This window comes from Aythya fuligula, chromosome 8, assembly GCF_009819795.1.
Source record: "Aythya fuligula isolate bAytFul2 chromosome 8, bAytFul2.pri, whole genome shotgun sequence".
Lineage (NCBI taxonomy): Eukaryota > Metazoa > Chordata > Aves > Anseriformes > Anatidae > Aythya > Aythya fuligula.
The window spans coordinates 21,622,478-21,644,117 of record NC_045566.1 but is presented as its reverse complement, the minus strand read 5'-3'; the positions used below and the strand labels follow the sequence as shown (position 1 = coordinate 21,644,117).

Sequence of the window (21,640 nt, the reverse complement as noted above, 5' to 3'; positions counted from 1 at the left end):
GCCACTTGGCTCTGGGGTCAGGGACAGCACAGTCTGAAGTGGCTGCAGCTCAGCAGAGGTTTTGATCTGCCTCCAGAAAGGGCAGCAGCGAGGGAGGAGAACCAGATAACCTGGAGGTCACTGCGCACCGAAGGGGCTTTGCCATTCAGACACGGGGTGAGAAGGATGAACTCGGAACAGCTCCTCGTGATGCACAGGAATTGTACCCGCGATCGGCGCTTGGAAATTTGCATGGAGCCGTGGGAACCCACTGGAATTCATCCTCGCAGGAAGCTCTCGGCCACATTTAGCACTTCCTGCCCGCGGTGCCATGCTCCCAAGCAACAAGCCGACACTGCTCAAGGGCTCTTGGCAGCGGTGGACAGAGAGGCTGCACCTTCCCAGGAGATCCTCTCCTCATCTGTCCTCTGCGTGGTGAAGGCTGGGATGTGGGACCCCATCTGGCAGATGTTTCCACAGCACTGTATTGAATTGGGAGAAGCTAAAACCTCACCAAAACCTCCTCATCTTATGGATGGGGCTGGGAGGAATCTCAGTGTGTTGCGTAGGCCATCCCCTGCCCCAACGCAGGATCAAAATTCAAATCAAAATTTCTATACAGGAACCTGCCTAGTGTGTTTTTTTATTTGTTTGTTTGTTTGTTTTAAATCCTTGGTGGTGAAGAATCCTTATTATCCCTAAACAACCTAGTGGGGGACTTAAACACTCTCACATTTAGCAAACGTCCCTTAATATCTATCCTGAATTGCCCTTGTTGAATTTGAGCTGGCAACATTTTGTCCTGGTCCCTGCGGTAGCAGAAATGTCTTCCCTGCTGTCTGTGATGTCCCTTTATGTATTTTTGAAGTGTGTGTCATGTGTTCCCTCAGCCATCTCATCCCTAGCCTAAACCCAGAGTTCCTGTGGTCCTTCTGCGAAACCAGACCTCTGCCTGCTGCCGGAGGCTCCGTGTCTCCATCAGGCCTCATCTCTCCCAAAACGCGGTACCCAGCGGCGTTTGTGCCGAGCCGAGGGCCAGCGACTGCATTCCACCTGTGTTTTCTGTGTCCCAGCGGGATGTTTGCCTTGTTCACAGCGGCACGGCATCGACTCTTTGATCCGCTGCACCCGGATCTTTATCAGCGGAGGGCTTTGCCAGCCAGCAGGTTCCCCTCTTGCCTTTTCACACCGGATTGCTCCCACCTCAATGCAGCACCTCGCACCCACCCGTGCGGCCCCCACCCTACACCTCGCTGGGCCTTTTCTCCTTTTCCTCTTGGCTTTTGGGGTGCTTGAGGCTCCTCGGGGCCTGCTCCCATTTACCAGAGCCTCGAGCACCACCTTTATTCCCAGCCTTGGGCTGTTAAGGAGCATCCTGGGGGGACGAGAAGCTGGGGTAGGGGTGGGGGACAAACCTTGTGGGGTACACCAGCTTGAGACACACCGGGGGGAGACCCTGGGGAGAGGCAGTAAGGGACATGGGCAGACACTGAGGGACACGGGCAGGCACTAAGGGACACGACAGGCATTAAGGGGCAGGCACTAAGGGACATTCCCCTGGGGACAGCCCCCGGGGCCGAGGGACAGGGACCCGGGGGCCGCCTCGCCTTTGTCCCCGGGGCTGAACGGGGGGGAGGGAGGCGCGGTGGCGGCGCGGCCGGGAGCCGGAGCATGTGCAGCTGCGGCAGGCACCTGGCAGGGAGCCGCAGCGCCGGGGATGTGAGGCAGCAGCAGGCGGGGAGGAAGGCCCTTGACTCATCAGATAAATCCAGCCCCGCCAGGAGAAGCGAAGGCGGAGGGAGGCGCGGCGCAGGAGCACGCTGAGAGAGAGAGAGAGGGGAGGATGGCGGGGGACAGCGAGCAGCGGCTGGAGGAGCAGGGGCAGCCCAGCGGCGGAGAGCCCTTCCTCATCGGGGTCAGCGGCGGCACGGCCAGCGGCAAGGTGCGCCCAGGAGGCTCCGGGAGAGGCTCCGGGAGCGGCTCCGGGAGCGGAGCGGGGCCGGGGCCGGGGCCGGGCGGCCGCCGCCGCCGCCACGTGCGCTGCGGGGCCGGGCCCGTGCTGGGGACACCGCGGCGGGGAGGGGGGCTCCGAGCGGGCACCCCCTTATCCTGCTGCCCCCCCTTCTCCTGCTGCCCCCCATCCTGCTGCCCCCTTATCCTGCTGCTCCCCCCATCCTCCCGGCCCTCCTGCAGCCCCCCGGCCGGCAGCGGTGCGGCTGCCCGTGGTGGTTTACCCTCCCCCATCCCCGGTTCTTTTATTTTTTCTTTGGGTTTTGTGTGATTCTTCGTCTTTTTTTAAGCGGGGGGGGCTCGTGCAGGAGTTGGTGGGGAGCTGCTGACTCACGGCCCCGCTCCCCCCGGCTCTGGGGGGCGAGCTGCGGGTGTGCCCGGGGGGCTGCTGCACCCCAGCCGCAGGGCTGCGGGGAATCCCTGCTCTGTGCTCAGCCCCTGGCAGGTCGCTTTCTGTCCCAATACTAGAAAAAATATACTTTTTTTTTTTTTTCATCTTTTTCCCCTATTTAAGAGCAAACCCACAGCTGACCCATCCACCCAGCGCAGAAATTCTACCTGCCTTTTTTTCTTTTTTCTTTTTTTTTTTTTTTAAAGGGGAGAGCACCCCTGGGTGTAGAAGCGCCCCTGAGATGTTTCTTGCTAAAGGGACTGAGCGTGGGCCGCCACATGGAGGCAGAGCCCGGTGTCTGGGTTCGGTGGTGTTCAGAGGGGGCCTCTCTCTGTCTCGAAGGGTGGCACAAGCCAGCTGCTGCACCCCAGCCCCTAACCGCAGCGTTTTCGGAACGTGTCGCCGAGGATCCTATTGATTCTTGGACCGCAGCTCCTGCTGCGAGGAGGAAAAATCCAGATATAACAGGGAAGGGATGGCGAGGGAGGATGCAATCCCTTCCACTGGGAACCGGGGCTGGGTTGTTCCTGCGGCAGGGCTCTGGTGACTCAAATGCACTGGGTTTGTCTGCTCTCTGATGCGTGGGGCTGCCTCTCTGTAGCTGCCCCAATAACATTGTGTCTGGCGCTGCCGAACTGTTATGTCTCTGAACACCGTGTCTCTGGCCCACAAGGTAAAAGCAGTGATTACAGTACAATACGCCGCGGTTGTTCCCAACTTCAAAGTGGAAATGCTTCAGCAGCAGCAGGCTGCCTTAGAAAAAAAAAATAGGGAAATGGTTCTTTCTAACTAGAGAGATGTGCTAGCTGGCTTTTCCTGTCTCTCAGCTTTGATTCCCCCCCTCCAAGTGCTTGCTGGCTGCTAAAAACCTCAGTGCGGTGCTGCCCGGCTGAAGGGAGTCCAGCAGACCAGCACGAAGTTTGTGGGAAAAGGCCGCGAGAAATATGCTGCCAAAAATAAACCTGGAAAAATATTTTTCTTAACAAAGCGAGCTGGCTCAAGGAGAAGCAATAGGGAGAAAGGAGCGGGGGCTTGCACACGCTCATGGTCACCTCGGTTGGCGCTGGGATGCGGCCGCTGTGGAGGGAGAGGCGAGAAGAGCGGCTCCCATCTGGCCCCCAGGAGCACAAGGCTCCTGGAGGGAAAGCAAAGCAGGCACCTTTCCCACCGGGAAGGCGACAAAATCCCTGCGACCCACCTTGGCACCAATTGGGGGTTGTTGTCCCAGCACACCCCTTTGGCAGCGCACCAGCCCCAAGATAACGGAGGGTGTTTGCCGGCCGAGGGCCCCCCCCCCCCCAGCTCCTCCCACTGCTGCTTTTGTTGAGTCTGAGATGGGGAAAAAATGCTCCGCGGTCCCCCCACGTCCCTCTGCGGGGCTGTGGAAGGCAGGGAGCCTGTCTGGAGCTTGCCACAGCTTTCTGTGTCGCGTGGAGCCTTCCCCCGCGGGCTCGGGGCAGTGCTTGGCTGGCATTTCTTAAAGGCAGATTTTTGGGAAGTCGAATCCAAATGCTGACTGCTGGTCCCTAGTGAGCAAGAGAGGCTTGAGGAACTTTTAGGACTCCAGTAGGAGGTAGGAAAATGGGCATCCTCCTGCATTTGGGCCTTGAAAGAAACCTGGGCTGTGCGGGGAGGATGATCGGGGAGCGGCAGAGGTGCTGGGCGGGCTGTTGTGCTGCAGCCTCCTGGAGGGCAGTGCCAGAGCTGTGGTGGCTCCTCACAAAAGCTTGATGGGAGACACAGCTTCTCCCTTTGTCCCCCTAAATCCAAGCCATGTCCAGCACAGGCAAAGCGTGCTGCCATCTGATGTGGAGGAGATGACTTGGCATTGAGACCCCCTCCTGTGCCAAAACCAGAGAGGACTGCAACCGCCTCGTTCCCTCAGAGGGATTCCCAGGGCTGGTGGTAGCATTTCTGTTCATGCTAAAAGCCTTCAAAGTGCTCTGCTGAAGCTCTAGTTCTTTTCTTCTACCCGTGGTCTTTGTGCTAGCAGCTTCTTCCCTCCCTCCCATGAGAGACTCCTGACTACAAAGCACCGCCGCACGCGAGGCAGGCAGCCAGGCTGGAGGGGAGCTCAGCAAGGTGATTACTGGGATGAGCTGGAAAATGTCAGGATGTCTCCTGGAGGTCTTCAGGTGTCCCCACGTCAGCTGAGCTGCTGGGACCCCGCGGCTCCGCCGGCTTGCTGCCAGCAGCATCTGGTGCTGGGGTGGCTGCAGGGGTGGGGAGAGCTCTTCAAACCCAGGCTGAAGCATTGATTGCTTGCCCCCACGTGATGCGAGACAAAGTGCTGATCGCTACCTTCCAGCAGGAGGTTGTAAGAAAAGAGAGATTTACAATGGGCTGAGTGCTCTCGTTGGCTGCTTGATGATGTGAGGGCCGAGTATGGGTGCCACCAGGGCCTGGTGGCTGCACTTTTGGGGTCTTTAATTAGCTCATTGAGTAGTAAATGTCTGTTCAAACATGCAGGCCTAAGAGTTTCCAGACTGCGGAGCACCAAAACTGCAGTGTGTGTTTAGCCAGGTGTCTTCTTTGCTGCTAATCCTCAAAGCACTTCTGCTTCGAACACCAAAACTGCTGTTTGGGGCCGACGTGGCCAGGTTGGAGCCAGACAAGGGGCTGAAGAAGGCGCTGGGCAGGTGGGACAAACAGTGTCTTGGTCCCCAGGCAGTGAGTGGTCCCCCCCATCTCCCCATGGAGCAGTTCCCTCTCCACATGGGGCCTCTTGTACGACAGAGAGCTCAGACCCCTGCACTAGCAAGGGTTGAGGTCCCCCACAGCAACCTGTGGGTCGTGACCACTGTGTCACCACCTGGATGCTGGGCAGAGAAGCCCAGGGGAGAGCCAGGAGCGATCCAGAGGCTTGTGCTAGCCACAGGAGCCTCTGGAGGAGGACTCGCAGGGACTGCGGCAGCCTTGTGGCAGCTCAACACCATTTCCTGGTGACGTTTTGTGGCTGGCAGGAGCCCCGGATCACAAGGTCTGACTTCATAAACGCTGGTGTCAGAGTGTGCTAGAGACTCGTCAAACCTTCTGGTAGAACACTGCTCCGTGCCAGCCACTGATCAGCCCGAAACACGGGGTGTTTTGATGGGTCAGCCCTTCCTGGGGCCGGCTGAGTATGTGCAAGCTCTCTAGGGAGCCTCTCTGGTGTTGTCCCCCGGGCTCCAGAAGAATATCTTGCAGCAAAAACAGGTGGATTCGGAGAGATTGTGTTAGGAGGGTTGTCTTTCTGCCCACACATCGTCTGTGTTCAGATCCTCTGTGTCTGCGTGCACCTGTTTGTGCTAGAACCCACTAGATGCCGTGTGAATGAATAGGAACCTGGCTGTCCCCATCCGGGACTGCTCAGCCTGTGGCTCGCAGAGGGAAAGGCAGGAGTGGGGAACCTGCCCGGGAAAGCTCTGGGTGGGGGCCTGGCCTTTTGGTATGAGAACAGCAAGTTTCCAGTCCCAGTGCTGCCCTACGGATGTGCTCCATTGGGACTGGAAAGGACTGCGTGGGTCACAGATGTGTAATAGATGCTCCAGGACCTTCCCAATTTGGCATCTGTTCTGTGTGCCACCCCAGTCCACCGAGCACTTCCTAATACCCTATAATTAATATAAAAATCAACAGTTAGTGCGCTGCAGGAGATGAGCTGTGGAGAAGAGTGGTGTTACCAGGGTCATGATCTCTGGGACTCAGTTGAGTAGAAGTCCCAGGTGATGTCTGGAAAGGAAGCCATGCCCTGTGCTACAGGGGGCATCATCCCAGCAGTCCCTTGGTGTGACCTTAGGGGAAATCCTGCCAGATCCCCAAAATGGAGACTTTAAACCACAAGCGTGATGAGGACACCCGGCCAGGATCCTGCAGGTCGCAGGGTCCCACCTGGTGCCTCTGCCTGGTGCCTGCAGCACTGTCTGGCTGCGTTCTCCCCAGTACCCATCTGAAGTCATACCAAGGGGGACTGCGGGCTAATCTGCATAATAATATTGGGGAATTAGTCAACTGAAGTGTATTTGAGTGGCTGGCTATAGGCCATGAGTGGATATGAATTAAATATGTAATGTAATTAATATATTTCAACTAAACGTGAGGCGTAGGGCTCCAAACACCCTTCTGCCGGATTCCTTCCCTGGTGCACCACCTCTGTCCTTCCAGGAAAATATGCTGGTGTTGTTCCCCAGCACCCCCTGTGTCTTCCCCAGGAGAATAAAGCTGCGCTTCTTCCTAAAACACGAGCTGGTTGTGTGCTTGGTGCAGAGGAGGAATCCTGCAAGGGGAGCTGCAGCTGCTTCTGCTCAGGAATGACATCTCCGAGCTCTCTTCTCGAGCTGGGCTGTGCAGAGACCTCCCTCTCAGCGTGTACAGCTTTCCTAGGGACCAGCTCGAGCTCAAAGAGCAATGGAAGGTGCCTGAGAAGTCCTGCCTTGGTGTGGTGTGGCTGGCATGGCAAGGGTCTGCTCGGCATCCTCAGAGGCTGCTGTGTCCTGTCTGTATTTTGGTTTTAACCAGCTTCTGGAGCACATCGCGCTTGCTGGGTGTGAATCAGTCCCAGCCTTTGCTTTGGGCCATGACGAGTAAAGCTGTGTGTGGCTGGTGGCTGGCCAGGGAAGAGGCCGAGCAGAGGCAAGGAGGCCTTTCATGCTGTGCCTCTCACCTTCAAAGCATGTAGCAGGGCTAGAACTTGGGATGGGGCCCAAATCCTGGAGTTTTAGTGTTGGGATTCACCTAGAGCATCACTGCACCTCCCTCAAGTCATTCCTCTGTCTGCCTCTGCACTCTTGGGCTTCTCAGGGAAGAAATGAATTTCTTCACCCCCCAGGAGAAGTGGTTGATGGTGGTAGTTAGGAATAGGAGGGGAAGGAATTGGGGCCCAGGTTGTCCCTTCAGGTGGGTGCTGGGTGTCAGCACCACACATCCCCTGGGTCCCACCAGTGCAGCCAGGCCGGCCGCATCCCACCTTGGTCATTCTTGGCCAAGGCATGACTAAGATGTCCTCGTGGGCTCCTGCAGGCCCTCCCCAGAGCCCAGCCACCACCATTTGCAGTTAGGAGTGGATTTTTCACGCTGCTGATTAACTTTGGCCACGTGTATGTACACGGAGCTGGTCTGTGAGAAGGGGTTTGAGCAGGGCACTTGCGTCACTTACTTGGAAGATGTTTCCTGAGGCTGGGAGTTTCTGTTCCTGCTTGTAGGGGAATTTGTAACCTCTGCATTTCTGGTTTTTCTTCCTCCTTTGCGTATGGTGTTTGTCGACTGAGGGGAAAAGCTGCCTGCCCCGCTATAGGAGCGTTCGGGCTGGCATCAGGGAATGCCTGTCACAAACCGCTTTTGTTTCTGCCAAAAGTCATCACAAGGAGGGGAAAACCCCTCTGCACCGAGACCTGGGGCGGACACTGTTCTTACCAGCCCCAGAGAGGCTGGGGGAGGCCTCCTGGGGCCTGCTGGGCTGGAGGAGCACGCTGTGTCCCCCGCGGGGCCTACAGGGAACCAGGGTGACACGTGTGCCCCTTCCCTGAGCCCAGCGGTGACATTCTTGCAGGGTGTCCTTCTGATCTTCCTCGTCTGCTGCTGCTCACAGCTCTCTGAAACCCACCAGAGAAAAGGGAAGGGGTCCAAAGCAAGGGGCACTTGCCACCCCAGAGCTTTGGAAGGTGAATACAGCCGGGATATGCTCCAGCAGGAGGGTGTGTATGTGAGCCAGGCTTTGTGTTCCCCTCTCCAGCTGCTGAGGGTGACTTTCTCTTGGGGTTTTTCTCACCATCAGGTGTCTTAAGTTGGGTGTCGTGGAACATGAGGGTGATTCTCAGAGCTGATGGGGACTTCTCCCTGCTTTCCAGGATCAGTAGACTAGGCATGAGCGTGCCTAAGGCAAAGTAAGGACTGGGAGGAACTGTTTGATGCTGTGAAACAATTTTATTGTCCATCTGTGTGCTGAAGTCCAAGGGGAGAGTGCAAATTGTGTTGCTTTCACTGCTCTGAAGGAGCTCTGCTCCCTTCCCCAGGCTGGGGAAAGCAGTTTCTGGTGCAGATCCGTACAGATCCCACTGATCTGCAGGCCGGGGATCTGTCCTGGAGGCTGTGCTGGAAGGTGGTTGATTAAAACTTGCAAAGGGCCTGGGAAATGTGGTGTCCCTGGCAGCTGCGGCCAAGGCCGAGCCCTGCTGCGCCGTCAGCACGGGCAGCAAGGAACGGCAGCGGCGTCCGGGAGAGAGCGCAGGGAGGAAAAGCGGAGGAGAGGCAGCGTGCACGCCCTGTGGGATACAGCTGGGCAAGCAGTGGGGCTGGAGAAGGATGTGGGGAGTGGGAAAACAGAGCGGGGGCTCCTGCTCTCTCACGCAAGCAGCTTGTGTGTGCTGAGGAGCTGCCTGGCAGCGGCTCGCCGCGGTGCTTTGTTCTGGGCGCAGGGCAGGGCTGCCGACGTGGCTCGGGGAAAGCACGGCTCGCCCTCCCGAGGTGGGTGGGATGTTCAGGGAGACCCCGACCCTGAGCAGCAACCCGAACGTCTGCCTGGGGCTGTGGGACCGCTGTCGGGCAGCCCGGGCCGGTTGTTTGGCTGCGCTCGGTGGCTCTGCAGCGCGGCTGGGGCTGACTCACAGCGCGGCGCGGTCACAGCCAAGTCAGGTCAGCCTGGCCCGAGGGGAACAGACGCTCTCTGGGGACGGCAATGCCGTCAGATCTTCCAGCTTCGCAGGCAAACTGCCTTGCCCTCCGCCTGCCGGGGCTGTGACCTCTGCCAGCCCTGCCTTCCTCTCCTCCTTCCCCTCGCCAGCGCTGCCTCCCGGGGCTGCCAGCCGGGTACGGGGCAGACGGCCGAGCCAGCAGCGAGATGGGGGTGTGGATAGAGCCACAGGCAGGCCGAGGCAAGCGAGCCTCTCACTGCAAAGCAGAGAGCTTGGCAGAGGGTATTTGTGGTGACTGAGGCCAGCAGCAGCTCAGTGGGGTGTTTGCAGTGAGCATGATTCACGCGGGAGGTGAAGCTGCTCAGCTTGGTGCCAGGAGCACCCCTTTTTCCCCCGTCCCAAGTCGGGGGAATGCTGGTGGCAGAGCAGTGCCCCCCCAGCCTGTCCTGGGCTCTCGCTGGCTGGGGCAGGCAGCAGCCAAGGCCTCCTGTGACTAAGGAGAAGGGACAGAAGCACGCTTTGGGGTTTGTCCCCAACGCCGTGCCCTGATTCATGCCTGCTGCAAGGTGTCGGTCCCCGTGCCAGGGGCACTCGTGGGGATCTTGTGCCAGCAGCCAGAGCCACGTGGCTGTGTGGCTGCTGGCTCCACAGTGCCCTTCGCTTTGCTGTGCCAAGAGGCACCAGGATATGCTCACGGCTGCTCCTCCCAGCCCTGGCAGCTGTGGCAGAGCTCTGATAAAGTCCCAGCGCTCTCCTCCTGGTATCTTTTCATCTTGGGCTGTATTTAGGGTATGAAGACAGCCTGGCCCTGCCTCTCTGCAGATTTTTTCTTCGTCCCTAGCCATGCAGCCATAGGGTTTCTGGGCTGGGGGGATGCTGCTTGGTGCTGCTTTCACACCAGAGGGTCCCGTGGTGATGCCCTTGAAGCACTTCTCCCTCTGTGCCTTTGGGCTGTGCCTTCGAGGGGACCACAAACTCTTGGCTGAAGGTCCAGCGAGCGGTGTCCCATTCGTGCCATTACTGGGGGACATTCTCCCCATGTGGCTCAGACACTGCTGCCCCTGACTTGTCCCCTTTGCTGCTCTTTTCCCAGTCCTCGGTCTGCTCCAAGATCGTCCAGCTGCTGGGCCAGAACGAGGTGGACTACCGCCAGAAGCAGGTGGTGATCGTGAGCCAAGACAGCTTCTACCGGGTCCTCACCTCGGAGCAGAAATCCAAAGCGCTCAAAGGCCAGTTCAATTTTGACCACCCAGGTGAATGGAGAATGGCACCGGGGCTCTGCCGCGCGGGTCTGGAGTGGGAACCCCCATCCCACGGGCAAAAGGCCTTGCAGGGACACCAGGGCTCTGCCTGGGGCAGGCTGGGGATCTGTGGGTGGCTTAGTGAAGGCCTTGTGGAGCTAGGAGCCTTGTGTTAGAGGTGGGGCCGCCTGTGTACCCTGCAGCACAACCTCTGCCTTCCCAGGAAAGGAGCTGCCTGTGGGGTGGAGTGCTTGGGATGAGAAAGGGCAGGTTTTGAGCTGTCAGACTCCTTAAGATGCTTCTCTTCTCCTCTCTGCAAAAACATGCCCCGGTTTGAAAACCCTTCTGGGTCAGGACCGGGGAAATCCAGCCTGGCACAGCTCCCCGGAGCCACCAGCTCCATGTCCCTCCTTCGAGGAGGGAACCGCCTTGTGCAGCTGCCCTGCAAACCCGTCTGCTGGGATGGCCGTGCCCTGCTGCTACAACAGGGGCTCTTTGAACTGTCCCCAGGCTTGGTGGGGAAATTCCAGAGCCACTGTCCCCTCGTCCCCCACGAGGACAATGGCTGCAGGCAGCAAGCACTGAGCAAACAGAGCCCTGTCTGTCTGGTGGCTCAAGGCTGAAACACTGCTGCAGTCTCTGCGAGGGCCGGAGCCCCGGAGGAGATGCCTTCCCAAACCCAGGCCCTCAGCGTGGCCGTACAAGGCTGGTATTGATTCCTGCAGACCAGATCCCAGGCCGGTGCAAAGCAGCAGAGCCCTGGGCTTTGCAGCACCCGTGGGACAAGCGGGGCTTTCCTGCAGACACACAGCCAGAGCCGTGAGCAGGGTGCTGGTGGCTCTGCCTAGGCTAAGCGCGGCGCGGCGTGTGAAGCCACCTCGGGTAACGTTTGCTCTCTCCTCAGATGCCTTTGACAACGAGCTGATCGTGAAAACACTCAAAGAGATCACGGAAGGGAAGACGGTCCAGATCCCCGTCTATGACTTTGTCTCCCACTCCAGGTCCAACAGCTGCTCCTGTCTTGCTGCACCTTCGCCGCAGCGTGGTGCACGGCCCTGCCGCCCCAACCGCCCGCCCCCCGGCTTGTGCCACCCCACAGCTCCCATGCTGACGGCTCCAGGCCCCTTGGTTAGAGGATCCGAGGCTGGCACAGGCACAGCCCAGGGGTCTGGAGAGCTGCACGGCCATGTGATGCCATCCGGCAACACACAGGCAGCAGCGGAGGAGGGCTACGGCCCCCCACCTGCGCTTCTTCTCCCCATAAACTCTGTGTTTGTGGCTGTAACAAGTATTCCGGGCTCAAACACTCCTGCACTGCCAGGAAAAGAGTTCTTGCAGCTCTTGCTCCCGTCGCTCCTCCCTTGCATGCGTTCAGCTTGTTTTTGCATGCCTGCATTGGTCGGGCATGGTGTGACCCCGCTCCTTGTCCTGCAAAAGCAGGAGTGCTGCTGTTTTCCCCCATCCCTATTGGCTTGTTCTCCCCCCTGCCAGCACATTTTGACTCTCCTCCTTCCCTCTGCTAGGAAAGAGGAGACGGTGACCGTCTACCCCGCCGACGTGGTGCTCTTCGAAGGCATCCTGGCCTTCTACAGCCAGGAGGTGCGGGATCTCTTCCGCATGAAGCTCTTTGTGGACACGGATGCAGACACCCGGCTGTCCCGCAGAGGTGAGGCCCGAACTTTCTCAGTGCAGCAGGGAGAGAAATGTGGCCTAAAATTGGCTCCCAGAAATGTGAGAGAAATGAGGGTGTGTGTGTGAGGGTGTGATGCAGACAGGGAGTGTGCTCATGCACTTGATCAGCGCAAGCACAGCAGCGTGGAGTCTCCGTGCTCCTTGGCACTGGGGTGAAAACTGAGGGCGAGGAGCCCTAGGAACCAGAATATCCCTCTGTAGGACTCCCCACCTCCAGCTGGCTTGGCTGCATGTCACCAGGTGGTGCAGGACGGGCACTGACAGCCTCCCCAGCGTGTCTGGGGTGCAGGTGACTTAGAGGAGGGGTCCCACGCAGGCTGTGACAAGAGAAGCGTGTCCCAGTGCTTCAGCCCCTGTGCACAGGACTGTCCCACGCCGAGCCAGAACTGGTCTTGCCTGCTCAAAGCCCTGCAGCCCTCCTGCTGCCAGATGCACAGCCTCCTCCGTGCTGGGATGTCATCAGTGCTGCTGAAAAGCTGCTCTTTACGCATCCTCCCTGACCCTGCCCACTGTTCCTGCGTGACTCATGCGGGGAGGTGACAGCACACTCATCGCAGGGAGACGTGTTAGCGGGTCACAGACGCACGTTTGCAAGATCCTGCAGCGTGAGCCTTATCCCGTAAACAGACCACGCGGTGCAGGCCCTTGGGCACACAGCCCAGCCAGGGGGCAGCCCGTGTTTTTGGCAGCGCCCTGTAGCAGCTGTCCGAAGGCATTTGTGTGTTTGCAGCGCCCTGTGACCACGTGTGCATCCTGATGGCACTCTGCAGCGCCTGCTGCAGCCACTTTGTGCCATCCTCAGGGATTTCTCCCACCCAGCATCAATAAAGCCTCGCAAAGGGGCTGCTGGCTGGTTGAGGTGCTGGTGTCTCATTGTCAGGCAGCTTGTCTGCCTCCTGGTAGGGAGCTGCCTGTCCGTGTGACAAGTCTGCTGGCCTGCTGTCATCTCCCTGCACGTCTCCCTGGCATTGCTGGGAAAGGAAAGCCAGCGTGTGAGATGCCGAAGGTGTAATCATGTCCCTGGAATGTAGCTGGAGGCGGCTTGTAGCAAGAGCGAGTCGGAATCCTGCGTTGTGACATGGCCCTGGGCCATCTTGCTCTCCCACAAGTCCTGAGGAGTTGCAGCAATGGGCTTTTGGGCTGGGTGGCAGCAGGAGATGAAGTTCCTGGAAACGTAGCTGGCAGCTCCGTTAATCAGCAGTGCTGGGGTTGGGTACGTGTGACTCGCACTGCCCCCCTCTCAGCATCTCTCCCAGAAAAACGCTGCCACCGGAGTGCGAGGGCCCGGATCTGCCAGGTGCTTCCAGCAGCCTGCTCCGTGCAGAGCTGCTTCTGGCCAAGGTCCCTCGCTGCCCTGTCCTGTGCCAACTTCATAAAAAAAAAAAAAAAAAAGAGACCGAGCCAGGTGTCACGTGAGTTTTCCAGGTCTGATTTGAGTGGTGCCTGCTGGCTCTGGGCGCGTGCCGCCGTGTCCTTGGGACGCTGGCCTGCCCTGCGAGTAGAGGGTGATCCCTCCAGATAGGGCTGCGTGCTCCTCTCGCTGCGACGTGTGGCTCTGGGGCCAAGTACAACTCAGCAGGCGCTTGATTCACATTTTGGGGGGTCGTTGCCCTGCGGTGGTGTGCCCTGGGAGCAGGCAGGAGAGCTCAGCCCTGCCAGGAGCACCCTGCAGCCTGGGCGCTCGCCCTTGCAGCTCGTGGACCTCTTGCACTGCCCCAGTGGGGTGTGCAGCGTGTACACCCTCGCCGTGCTGCTTCCCTGCCCCAGAGCAGCCAACAAACAGGGTGTGGGACCTGGGAAACAAAAGTCTCTCTGTCTTGCCTCTTTTTTTTTATTTTTATTTTTTTAATTTTCCTTGCCTTTTTTTTTTTTTTTTGGTATTGTTTGTGCTGGGGCTTGCTCCCGCTCTCCAGAGAGGGCAAGGAGCTGGCTGGAGCAGCCTGAGCTGGCCAAACCCTTCCAGGGGATCGGATTCCTGCTGGACTGGGGCACGTGCCTGCGCTGAAGGGATTTCGGACCAGAGCTGGCAGCAGCCCAAGCGCCTTGTGCAAACAGGGTGCGAGGCCTGAACGGCACAGCGAGCAGTAGGCAGCTTCCTCTTCTGCCTCCTGGCTTCCTCCTGGGCTGATCTCCTACCAGCACGGCACCAGCCCCTGTTTTTGAGAGCCTGCTTTGCCTCCCCGTCCCACTCAGCTGGGGACAGCACGAGGAGGCCTGGCAGAGCTGCGTGCGTGGGTTTTGCTCCCCTCGGATCTGCAGACCTGAGCTGAAGCATGCCTTTGTGTGAGCACACAGCAAATCCCAGAGCTTTTCTCTTTGTGCATCTCTCCCCTGGGACAGCTGGGAGAATGCCCTGACCCCAGAGGGAGAAGAGGGACACAAGGGCTGAGGCTGGGGTGGCACTTAGAGCGGGACATGTGCTTGCAGAGCTGATGAGGGAGGGAGGCCAAGACAAGCCCTTGGCCAGGTCAGCCAGCCCTTGGCTCCTGGGGAGGCTTGGAAGTGGGCTGGGTGTGCTCGGACATGTGGGCAGCAGCTTCCAGGAACACGGACCGTAGGGAAAATAGCAGGGTGGCCGGCCAAAACCTTGCTGAAGGGAAGGGAGGTGGAGAAATCCATGTCCAGGCTCCTGACTGTGCTTTATGGCTTCCCCCCCGCAGTGCTACGAGACATCAGTGAGCGAGGCAGGGACCTCGAGCAGATCTTGTCGCAGTACATCACCTTCGTGAAGCCTGCCTTCGAGGAGTTCTGTTTGCCAGTAAGTAGGGGGAGCAGCACACACAGAAAGGCCTCTTTCCCTGGCCAGCTCGTCAGACAGGAGCGTTTCATGTGCCAGAGCCCTCTCCCTGCAGGCGCTGGCAAAAAAAAAAAAAATAAATAAAATAAAGGGGGTGTCAGTGTCAGTGCTGGCTAGGGCAGGGCGAGATGGGGACTGTTTGTACAGCCACTGCCTTCCCGGTGAGATCACAGTCCCCAAGGGAAGGCAGACACGGCGAGAGAAACCCCTCCCTGCACGGGGTCAGCCAAGCCAGCGCCCGGCAGCTCAGCAGATGCCAGCTGAGGACGGGTGATCCTCGCCTGCATCTGGCTGGGGAATAGGTCCCCGTCCCCAGGCAGTGAGCACCGTGCCTGCCTCCTGCTTTGGGCTGTCCTGCCTGCCCTTTTCACCCTGTGCTGCTGGCTGGGTGCTTGGGGGAGCAGGGGGGCTTCTTCCTTTGCTCTGCGCTGCAGGATGTGGCCTTGCAGGTCACATTTCCCACCTGGCGAGAGGTGAAGGTGTAGAGCAGATGGACCTTGCTGGGGGCCAGGGTTGCAGGGCTGCCTGGGGCAAGGAAGTGACTTTGGGGGCTGATAATTGAGGTGGGAAGCCTGGCTGCCTAGCAGGCAGGGACTTTGAATGCAGGAGAGCACTGCAGTCCCAGAGACCTTGCAGGTGATGGAGCGTGTTTGCAGGTGTAGCCATCACACGCTTCCAAGGTCCAGCGTTGGTGTCAGTCCCAGGAAGACTTTTTCAGGGAGGCAGGAGCAGCTGGGTGCCTGGCAGGTCCCCAGCAAGCTTTGCAAGGGTGAAATGTGAAACAAGGAGGGTAGAAAACAACTGCTTTGTGCCCACCCACCAGCTCTGGACTGGTCTGCTCCCACCTCCAACCCAGTGGTGGGCTTGGCTGCAGATCCACGTGGTTGTGGAGCAAGCTCAGCACCCACTGCTGCTGTTACTGAGCTCCAAGCGTGTCCTGGAGATGTTTGATAGGGCTGAAGTGCCTGGAGGTGTCAGATCACAGCCTTGGCCCCGCAGGCTGGCTGGCTTGCTGATTGTGGAGCGTGGCTGTCAGGAAGCTGATCAGCTGTAAAAGCTGGCACAAGTTGGAGAGGAAACTGAGACTGGCACCTTCCAGCAAAAATAGGCCGGGCCTGGCATCCTGAGTCAGCCTTTTTCTGCAAGTGTTGCTGGTAGAAAACTTCTCCCACATCCCAAGTGGATCAGCCCTGCGTGTCCACGCAGCCCAGGCATGCCAACTCTTGCTCTTGTACCTGGATTTGGGGTGAGGCTGTTCCCTAGAGCATCAGCTGCTGGAGTGATCACAAGGCTTTGTTGGGGTGCTTCTTTCCAGAATTTCTTTGAGCTCAGGAAGCTGAAGTCAAGGTGCGAAGTGTGGCCCTCAAAATGCAGAGCAGAAGGCAAAGAAGAGGTTTCAAAATGAATTATCAGCACCAACGCACCTCCCAGAGGGTTTGGGCTTGGGGAGGGGAGGGACGGGACCTGCCGCAGGAAGCAGTGTAATGCCCCGGCTGGGTGGCTCTCCACTTTCCTTGTAACACAATGCTCTCTTTCTTCCCAGACCAAGAAGTATGCTGACGTGATCATTCCCAGAGGAGCAGATAATGAAGGTGAGCAGACCCAGATCTTGCTGTTATGTCCTGGTGTTACGTAGGAGGTAGCAGGGGCTGCCACGGAAGTGATTCAGCCCACGGCCTGGCACCTCACACACACTGAGCTGAACCCCTGCCCTGTGCTCCTGCCTGGTGCATTGGTGCCTGGGAGTTTGTGCTCCTCTTACCGAGCCTGGGAGCCCGTCTGTGTGCGGTGCCTCTGGGCAAACAGCTCCCAGCTCACCCCACGCTCAGGGAAAGGTGCTTCTCTGGGGCCAGGCGTGCAGGGACGGTCAGGTCTCCCCCTGTTTGGAGCCTGCCTGACCATGTTGGCCAGGAGGGAGGGAGGGAAGGGGCAGTGAGGCAGCTCCTCCCCACAGGGTTACAGCTCCCCAAGGCAGGGTTACAGCTCCCCACCGTGGGATGGGAGGCAACGGGAGTAGGGTCATCGCCTCCAGTTTGCCTCTAGTTTTCCGCAGTCCTAACACAACCTCTCCCCCGGTGTCTCTCCCTCCCTTCTGCTCGCAGTGGCCATCAACCTGATCGTGCAGCACATCCAGGACATTCTTAACGGAGGACTCAGCAAACGCCAGAGCAACGGCTACCTGAACGGCTACACTCCTCCCCGCCAGCGGCAGCCCTCAGAGTCCAGCAGCCGGCCTCACTGACCCCGGGCGGCAGGCGGGAGGCTGGGGGCGGAGGGCGCTGGGTCCCTGCCGCTGCCCCCCTGTACATACTGTCTGTTCATTCCCCCCTTATCTATTTAAGAAACCAGACGGAGACGAATGCCTTTAATTTTGTATGTTGGAAATGCCGAATGAGAAGCAGCCGGCTGCTCGGGAGCCCGGACCGCCCACAGCTCCTGGCCTTGCTCAGTAACTCCTCCAGCATGGAACCGGCTATAAATCTCTATAAATATAGAATTGCTCTATTTTTGTGTAAATGCAGAATAACGTAAAGTTACTTGCCGTCAGGTATTTGCCAGGCTTGGTGTTGCTGGGAGGGGGCTGGGAAGAGGGTCGGGATGGGAAGAGATGCTATGAGGTGAGGTCAGGACTCTCACCTCATAGACAAGAGGAAGAGCATCCAGCAGCTGCTGTATTATTGCTGTGATCCCCTTCCCAGGGAAGGGATGAGCTGAGCAGCTTCAGTGCCACACAGACTTTGTGACTAGGCTGTGGTTGCCCCCTCCTGCCGTTGCTGTTCAGGTCCACTCAGCCTGGTTTGGGCTGGCAGGCACTGCACGATGCAACGGGGAGATGGGAGAACAACGTGCAATCCCTCCCCCGCCTGTCTCTGTGCTTGTGGGTTTCTGACACCCCTTCCCCTGCTGCTGTGGGGGCTGTTGTCGCACTCTCCAGCAAAAACCTGGCAGGTGAGGCTGGGAATCTGGTCGTGGGCATGGCAGCCGGTGTCTTTAGCAGCCTTGCTGCCTGGCTTGTGTGGGTAAAGGACATGGGTGACACAGCCCCTCTGGAGCTCGGCTGTGCTTGTGGTGGGACTCCGAGCCAAGCTGCAGGCTCAACCCCATGGGTCTGTAAGATACGATTAAGAGAGAAGCAGCCTCTACCAAAAAAAAAGGGGCAATAGGTGCTGAAAAGCAGCTGCAAAGCTTCCTGAGGTGGGGGCAGCAGTGTAGAGCAGTCTCCCGAACATCTGTCTCCACGCTCTTGCCTGGCCTGTGTCCCTTCATCGTGTGCTCGGGGAGGACGTGGTGTCCCCACAGTGTTATGCCTGGGGCTGCACTAACTCGCTCAGGATGAGAATTAGTCTCCCCTAACCTGGTAGTGCTGCAGTAGCCCAGGAGAGCCTGGTGAGGCTATTCTGCAGAACCTGGAGAGCAAATTGGGGCAGATGGGCTAGGGCAGGGGCTTGGTGGGAGCCAGGGAAGGAAGGGGATGCGATGGGATGGTAGCCAGGACAGATCAGTTGGCCCATGCTGCTGGGTTTGAGGCTCATGCTGCTGGGTTTGAGTTGCCCCATCAAAAAGCAAGTCTCAGAGGCATCCCATGAAGCCTGGAGCAAGGACCCTCTTAGCCTTGCTCTCTCTGATGGTTTTCACTCCTTCCAGAGCATTGTTCTTGCTCTGCATGGTTAAAAGCTTAAGACTTCAGAAACCCAGTGCTCCATTGCTCTCCAGCCCAATGCGAGCCAAGACGAGCTTTGATTTTAACCAAGAGAACAAGAAAAGAAATTCCTCCCCAAGTCTGCTGGGGCAGACATTCCCTCTTGGTGTGTGATGGGGGCTGGCATCAGCCCTTCATCCCCCTCACTGTCTGCAGATGCCCCCTGAGGCATGACAGCTTTGCCATAATAAAGGGCTGTCACTAGCTGAATTATTCCAGCTACAGCATGTCAGCCACGGGTAGGACGGACCAGAGCCCCACAGCTCTGGAGAGGCTCCTCAGGGCTTTAGTGGCCAAGACAGATCTCAAGCAAATATTATCAGTAGATAAGGGAGGTGACCTTTCACAGCACTGCTGAGGCCAAACTGCAGTGCTGCGTCCAGTTGTGTGCTCACCAGTACAGCAGAGACATGGAGCTATGAGAGGGACTGCTGCAACGGGCGCCTGCATAGGAAGTGGCCCATAGGCAGGTCAATATTTGGGGCTAGGGCTGATTGCTGCTAAGGACAGCCTATGGTTCCTCTGAGCAGCTGCCACAGAGGTGTGGGAGCATTAGTATGGACTAGTGTCTCCTGTGACAGCTGGAGGTCTCTACAAAAGAGATTGATAGAGTGATGTAACCCACGGAGTCCTGGGCACTCACCAGCCACCGCCACCTCCCAGGGCCATGGGCACCCCCAGGAAACCTCAGTGGGACACGGGCACCCCGCCGGGATGTGGTCTGTCCTGTGGGGGCCTCAGAGGCACCTCACAGATCTTCTCTCCCAGCCCAGCTCCCTCATTCCTCTGCAGGTGTGTTCTCTAAAACCTGCACACAGCAGCCCTCACTTGCCCCACTGCCTCCCGTGTGCCTGTGCCCCAAGCCCCTTGGTACCAAAGGACACAAGTTGCTGTATGGATGATCTTTATTCAGCTGGGAGAAGTGGTCTGCTACCAGCAGGGATTTCCAGGAGTCCCCCAGCCAGCTCACTGCACACGCATGCTCCTGCTGTCCTCTGTGGAGCCATGTCCCATGGGATGCCAGCAGCCCCAGCAGCGCCTCTGGGAGGTTGCAAAAGGGGACTCTCCTCGGAGGCCCTCATGAGATGAATGTCGATTCCCTGCTGGTGTTGTGCTGGCTGGGCACGGGCAGCCCACCAGGGGACAGCCGGTAATGTCGGTGGCGCCCATGCAGGGCGGTGATCAGGGCGATGTTGGCATCCAGCTGTCAGGGGAGGTGCCTTCAGCACAGGAGCCTTCGGAGGGCTGAGGGGTGTCCTGCCTCACCGGCTCGCTGTCAGTCTGAAGAGAACTGACTGTCAGATGGGTGAAAAGGCTGTGCCAGAATTATTAGCCAGGCACTTCCTTCACCCTGCGTCTTTTCCCGGTGCGATGCCTGCCCTCGCACGGGCCTTGGAGGTCCTAAGACCAAGGGCTACCCCCCTTGTTGCCGGGGGTACTCCAGGGGGCTCTTCTTTTCTTGTCCTTGTTTTGTGCCTTCTTCCTCGGCTGTGGGAGCCCGAGCTCTTGCAGGCGGAGCTGGTGGAGGCGCTTGAGGCTCCTCACCACGATGGCAGCGTTGGCCTCCATCCGGCAGCGCAAGGCGTAATCATGCAGAGCGCCCTTTCCCTGGCAGTCTGTCCCCACAGAAGCTGAGGCCCACCGGCCCGTTCCCTGGAAGCGACAGAAGAGGCACAGTGAAGGGCAGGGCTGAGGGTGGCAGGGTGGAGAACTGCCCTGGGCTCGGCTTCCTCTGGAGCGTCCAGCCTCGAAGCCTGCTGCTGCCGCTGCAGCCTGCACGGGGGTCTGTGTGCCCAGCAGGGCGGTGGGCCTGAGCCCCCCGTGGCTTGGGCCGTGCCCTGGGTGTCTCGGTGAGAAGGAGCCGTGGCCAGAGCCACGTCCAAGCTGGGCAGCCGTGGCACGGTTCTCCTCAAAACCCTCTTGGGGGCAGAGTGGAAGCCCCCAGTGAGAGGAAAGCCCCAAGTTGGCTGTTGGTTGGATACAGTCATAGAACCAGTTAGGTGCGAATGGAATCATGGAATCACAGAATCACTGAGGGTGGGACAGAACATCTGCTCCAACCACCCCCTGCCACCAGTGTCACCCACCAAACCGTGTCCCCCAGCACCACGTCCAACCTCTCCTCAAACACCCCCAGGGACGGTGACGCCACCACCTCCCTGGGCAACCTGTCCCAGTGCCTGACTGCTCTTCTGAGAAGAAATTTTTCTGATTTCCAACCTGAACCTTCCCTGGCACAACTTGAGGCCGTTCCCTCTAGTTCTATCACAGTTAGCTGTGAGAAGAGGCCGACCCCCAGCTCCCCTCCCCTTCCTTTCAGGGAGTTGCAGAGAGCAATGAGGTCTCCCCTGTGCCTCCTTTTCCCCAGCCCAAACACCCCCAGTTCCCTCAGCCGCCCCTCACAGGACTTGTGCTCCAGGCCCTTCACCAGCTTCACAGCCCTTCTCTGGACACGCTCCAGGGCCTCGATGTGCTTCTCGTAGTGAGGGGCCCAAAGCTGAGCACAGCACTCGAGGTGCGGCCTCACCAGAGCTGAGTACAGGGGGACGACCACCTCCCTGGCCTTGCTGGCTGCACTATTCCTGACACAAGCCAGGACACTGGTGGCCTTCTTGGTCACCTGGGCACACTGCTGGCTTATGCTCAGGTGAGCATCGACAAACACACCCAGATGGTTTTGGTCTGCACATCTTTCAAGTCACTCTGCCCCAACCCTGTAGCACTGCACGGGGTTGTTCTGGCCAAAGCACAGGACCGGCACTTAGCCATGTTCAACCTCATCCCCTCGGCCTCTGCCATTGATCCAGCCTTTCCAGGTCCCTATGCAGAGCCTTCAAATGTAAAGTGTTGTGAAGTAGGAGTGGAGCTGTGAGAAACAAAGTTGTGTTTTTGCAGTAGAGAGCTGATTTTCTGTATTCCAAGGTAGCTGTGTAGGCATAACAAGGAGAAATGCTAAGTAGATAAGCGGACAGTAGAAGGCCTCGCTGTTCCAAAACAAGGTAGAAGCTTGAGAAAACAGGATGAGCAGTGTGAGAACAGTAAAACAAAGATCACAAGTTCTCAAAACATAAGAAAGGAGAAATTAAAGGATTGAAAAAAAGAAAATTTGTACATGTATCTTGAGGTCTCATTTGTACATCTGATCTTGAGGTCTCTTCCAACCTAGAAATTCTGTGATTCTGTGATATATGGTATAGCGGAGCGTTGAGTAGCTTGTGAACC

General features: G+C 58.3%; 1 protein-coding gene across 1 annotated transcript; it reads left to right on the top strand.

The window, feature by feature from the left end:
• Nucleotides 1-1,704: 1,704 nt before the first annotated feature.
• On the top strand, nucleotides 1,705-17,255 carry UCK2 (uridine-cytidine kinase 2). Its single transcript, XM_032192242.1, has 7 exons — nucleotides 1,705-1,921; nucleotides 10,082-10,241; nucleotides 11,134-11,230; nucleotides 11,753-11,895; nucleotides 14,582-14,679; nucleotides 16,262-16,310; nucleotides 16,821-17,255. The coding sequence occupies exons 1-7, from the start codon at nucleotides 1,823-1,825 to the stop codon at nucleotides 16,958-16,960; spliced, it is 786 nt and encodes a 261-aa protein (XP_032048133.1). The 5' UTR covers nucleotides 1,705-1,822; the 3' UTR covers nucleotides 16,961-17,255.
• Nucleotides 17,256-21,640: the final 4,385 nt, after the last annotated feature.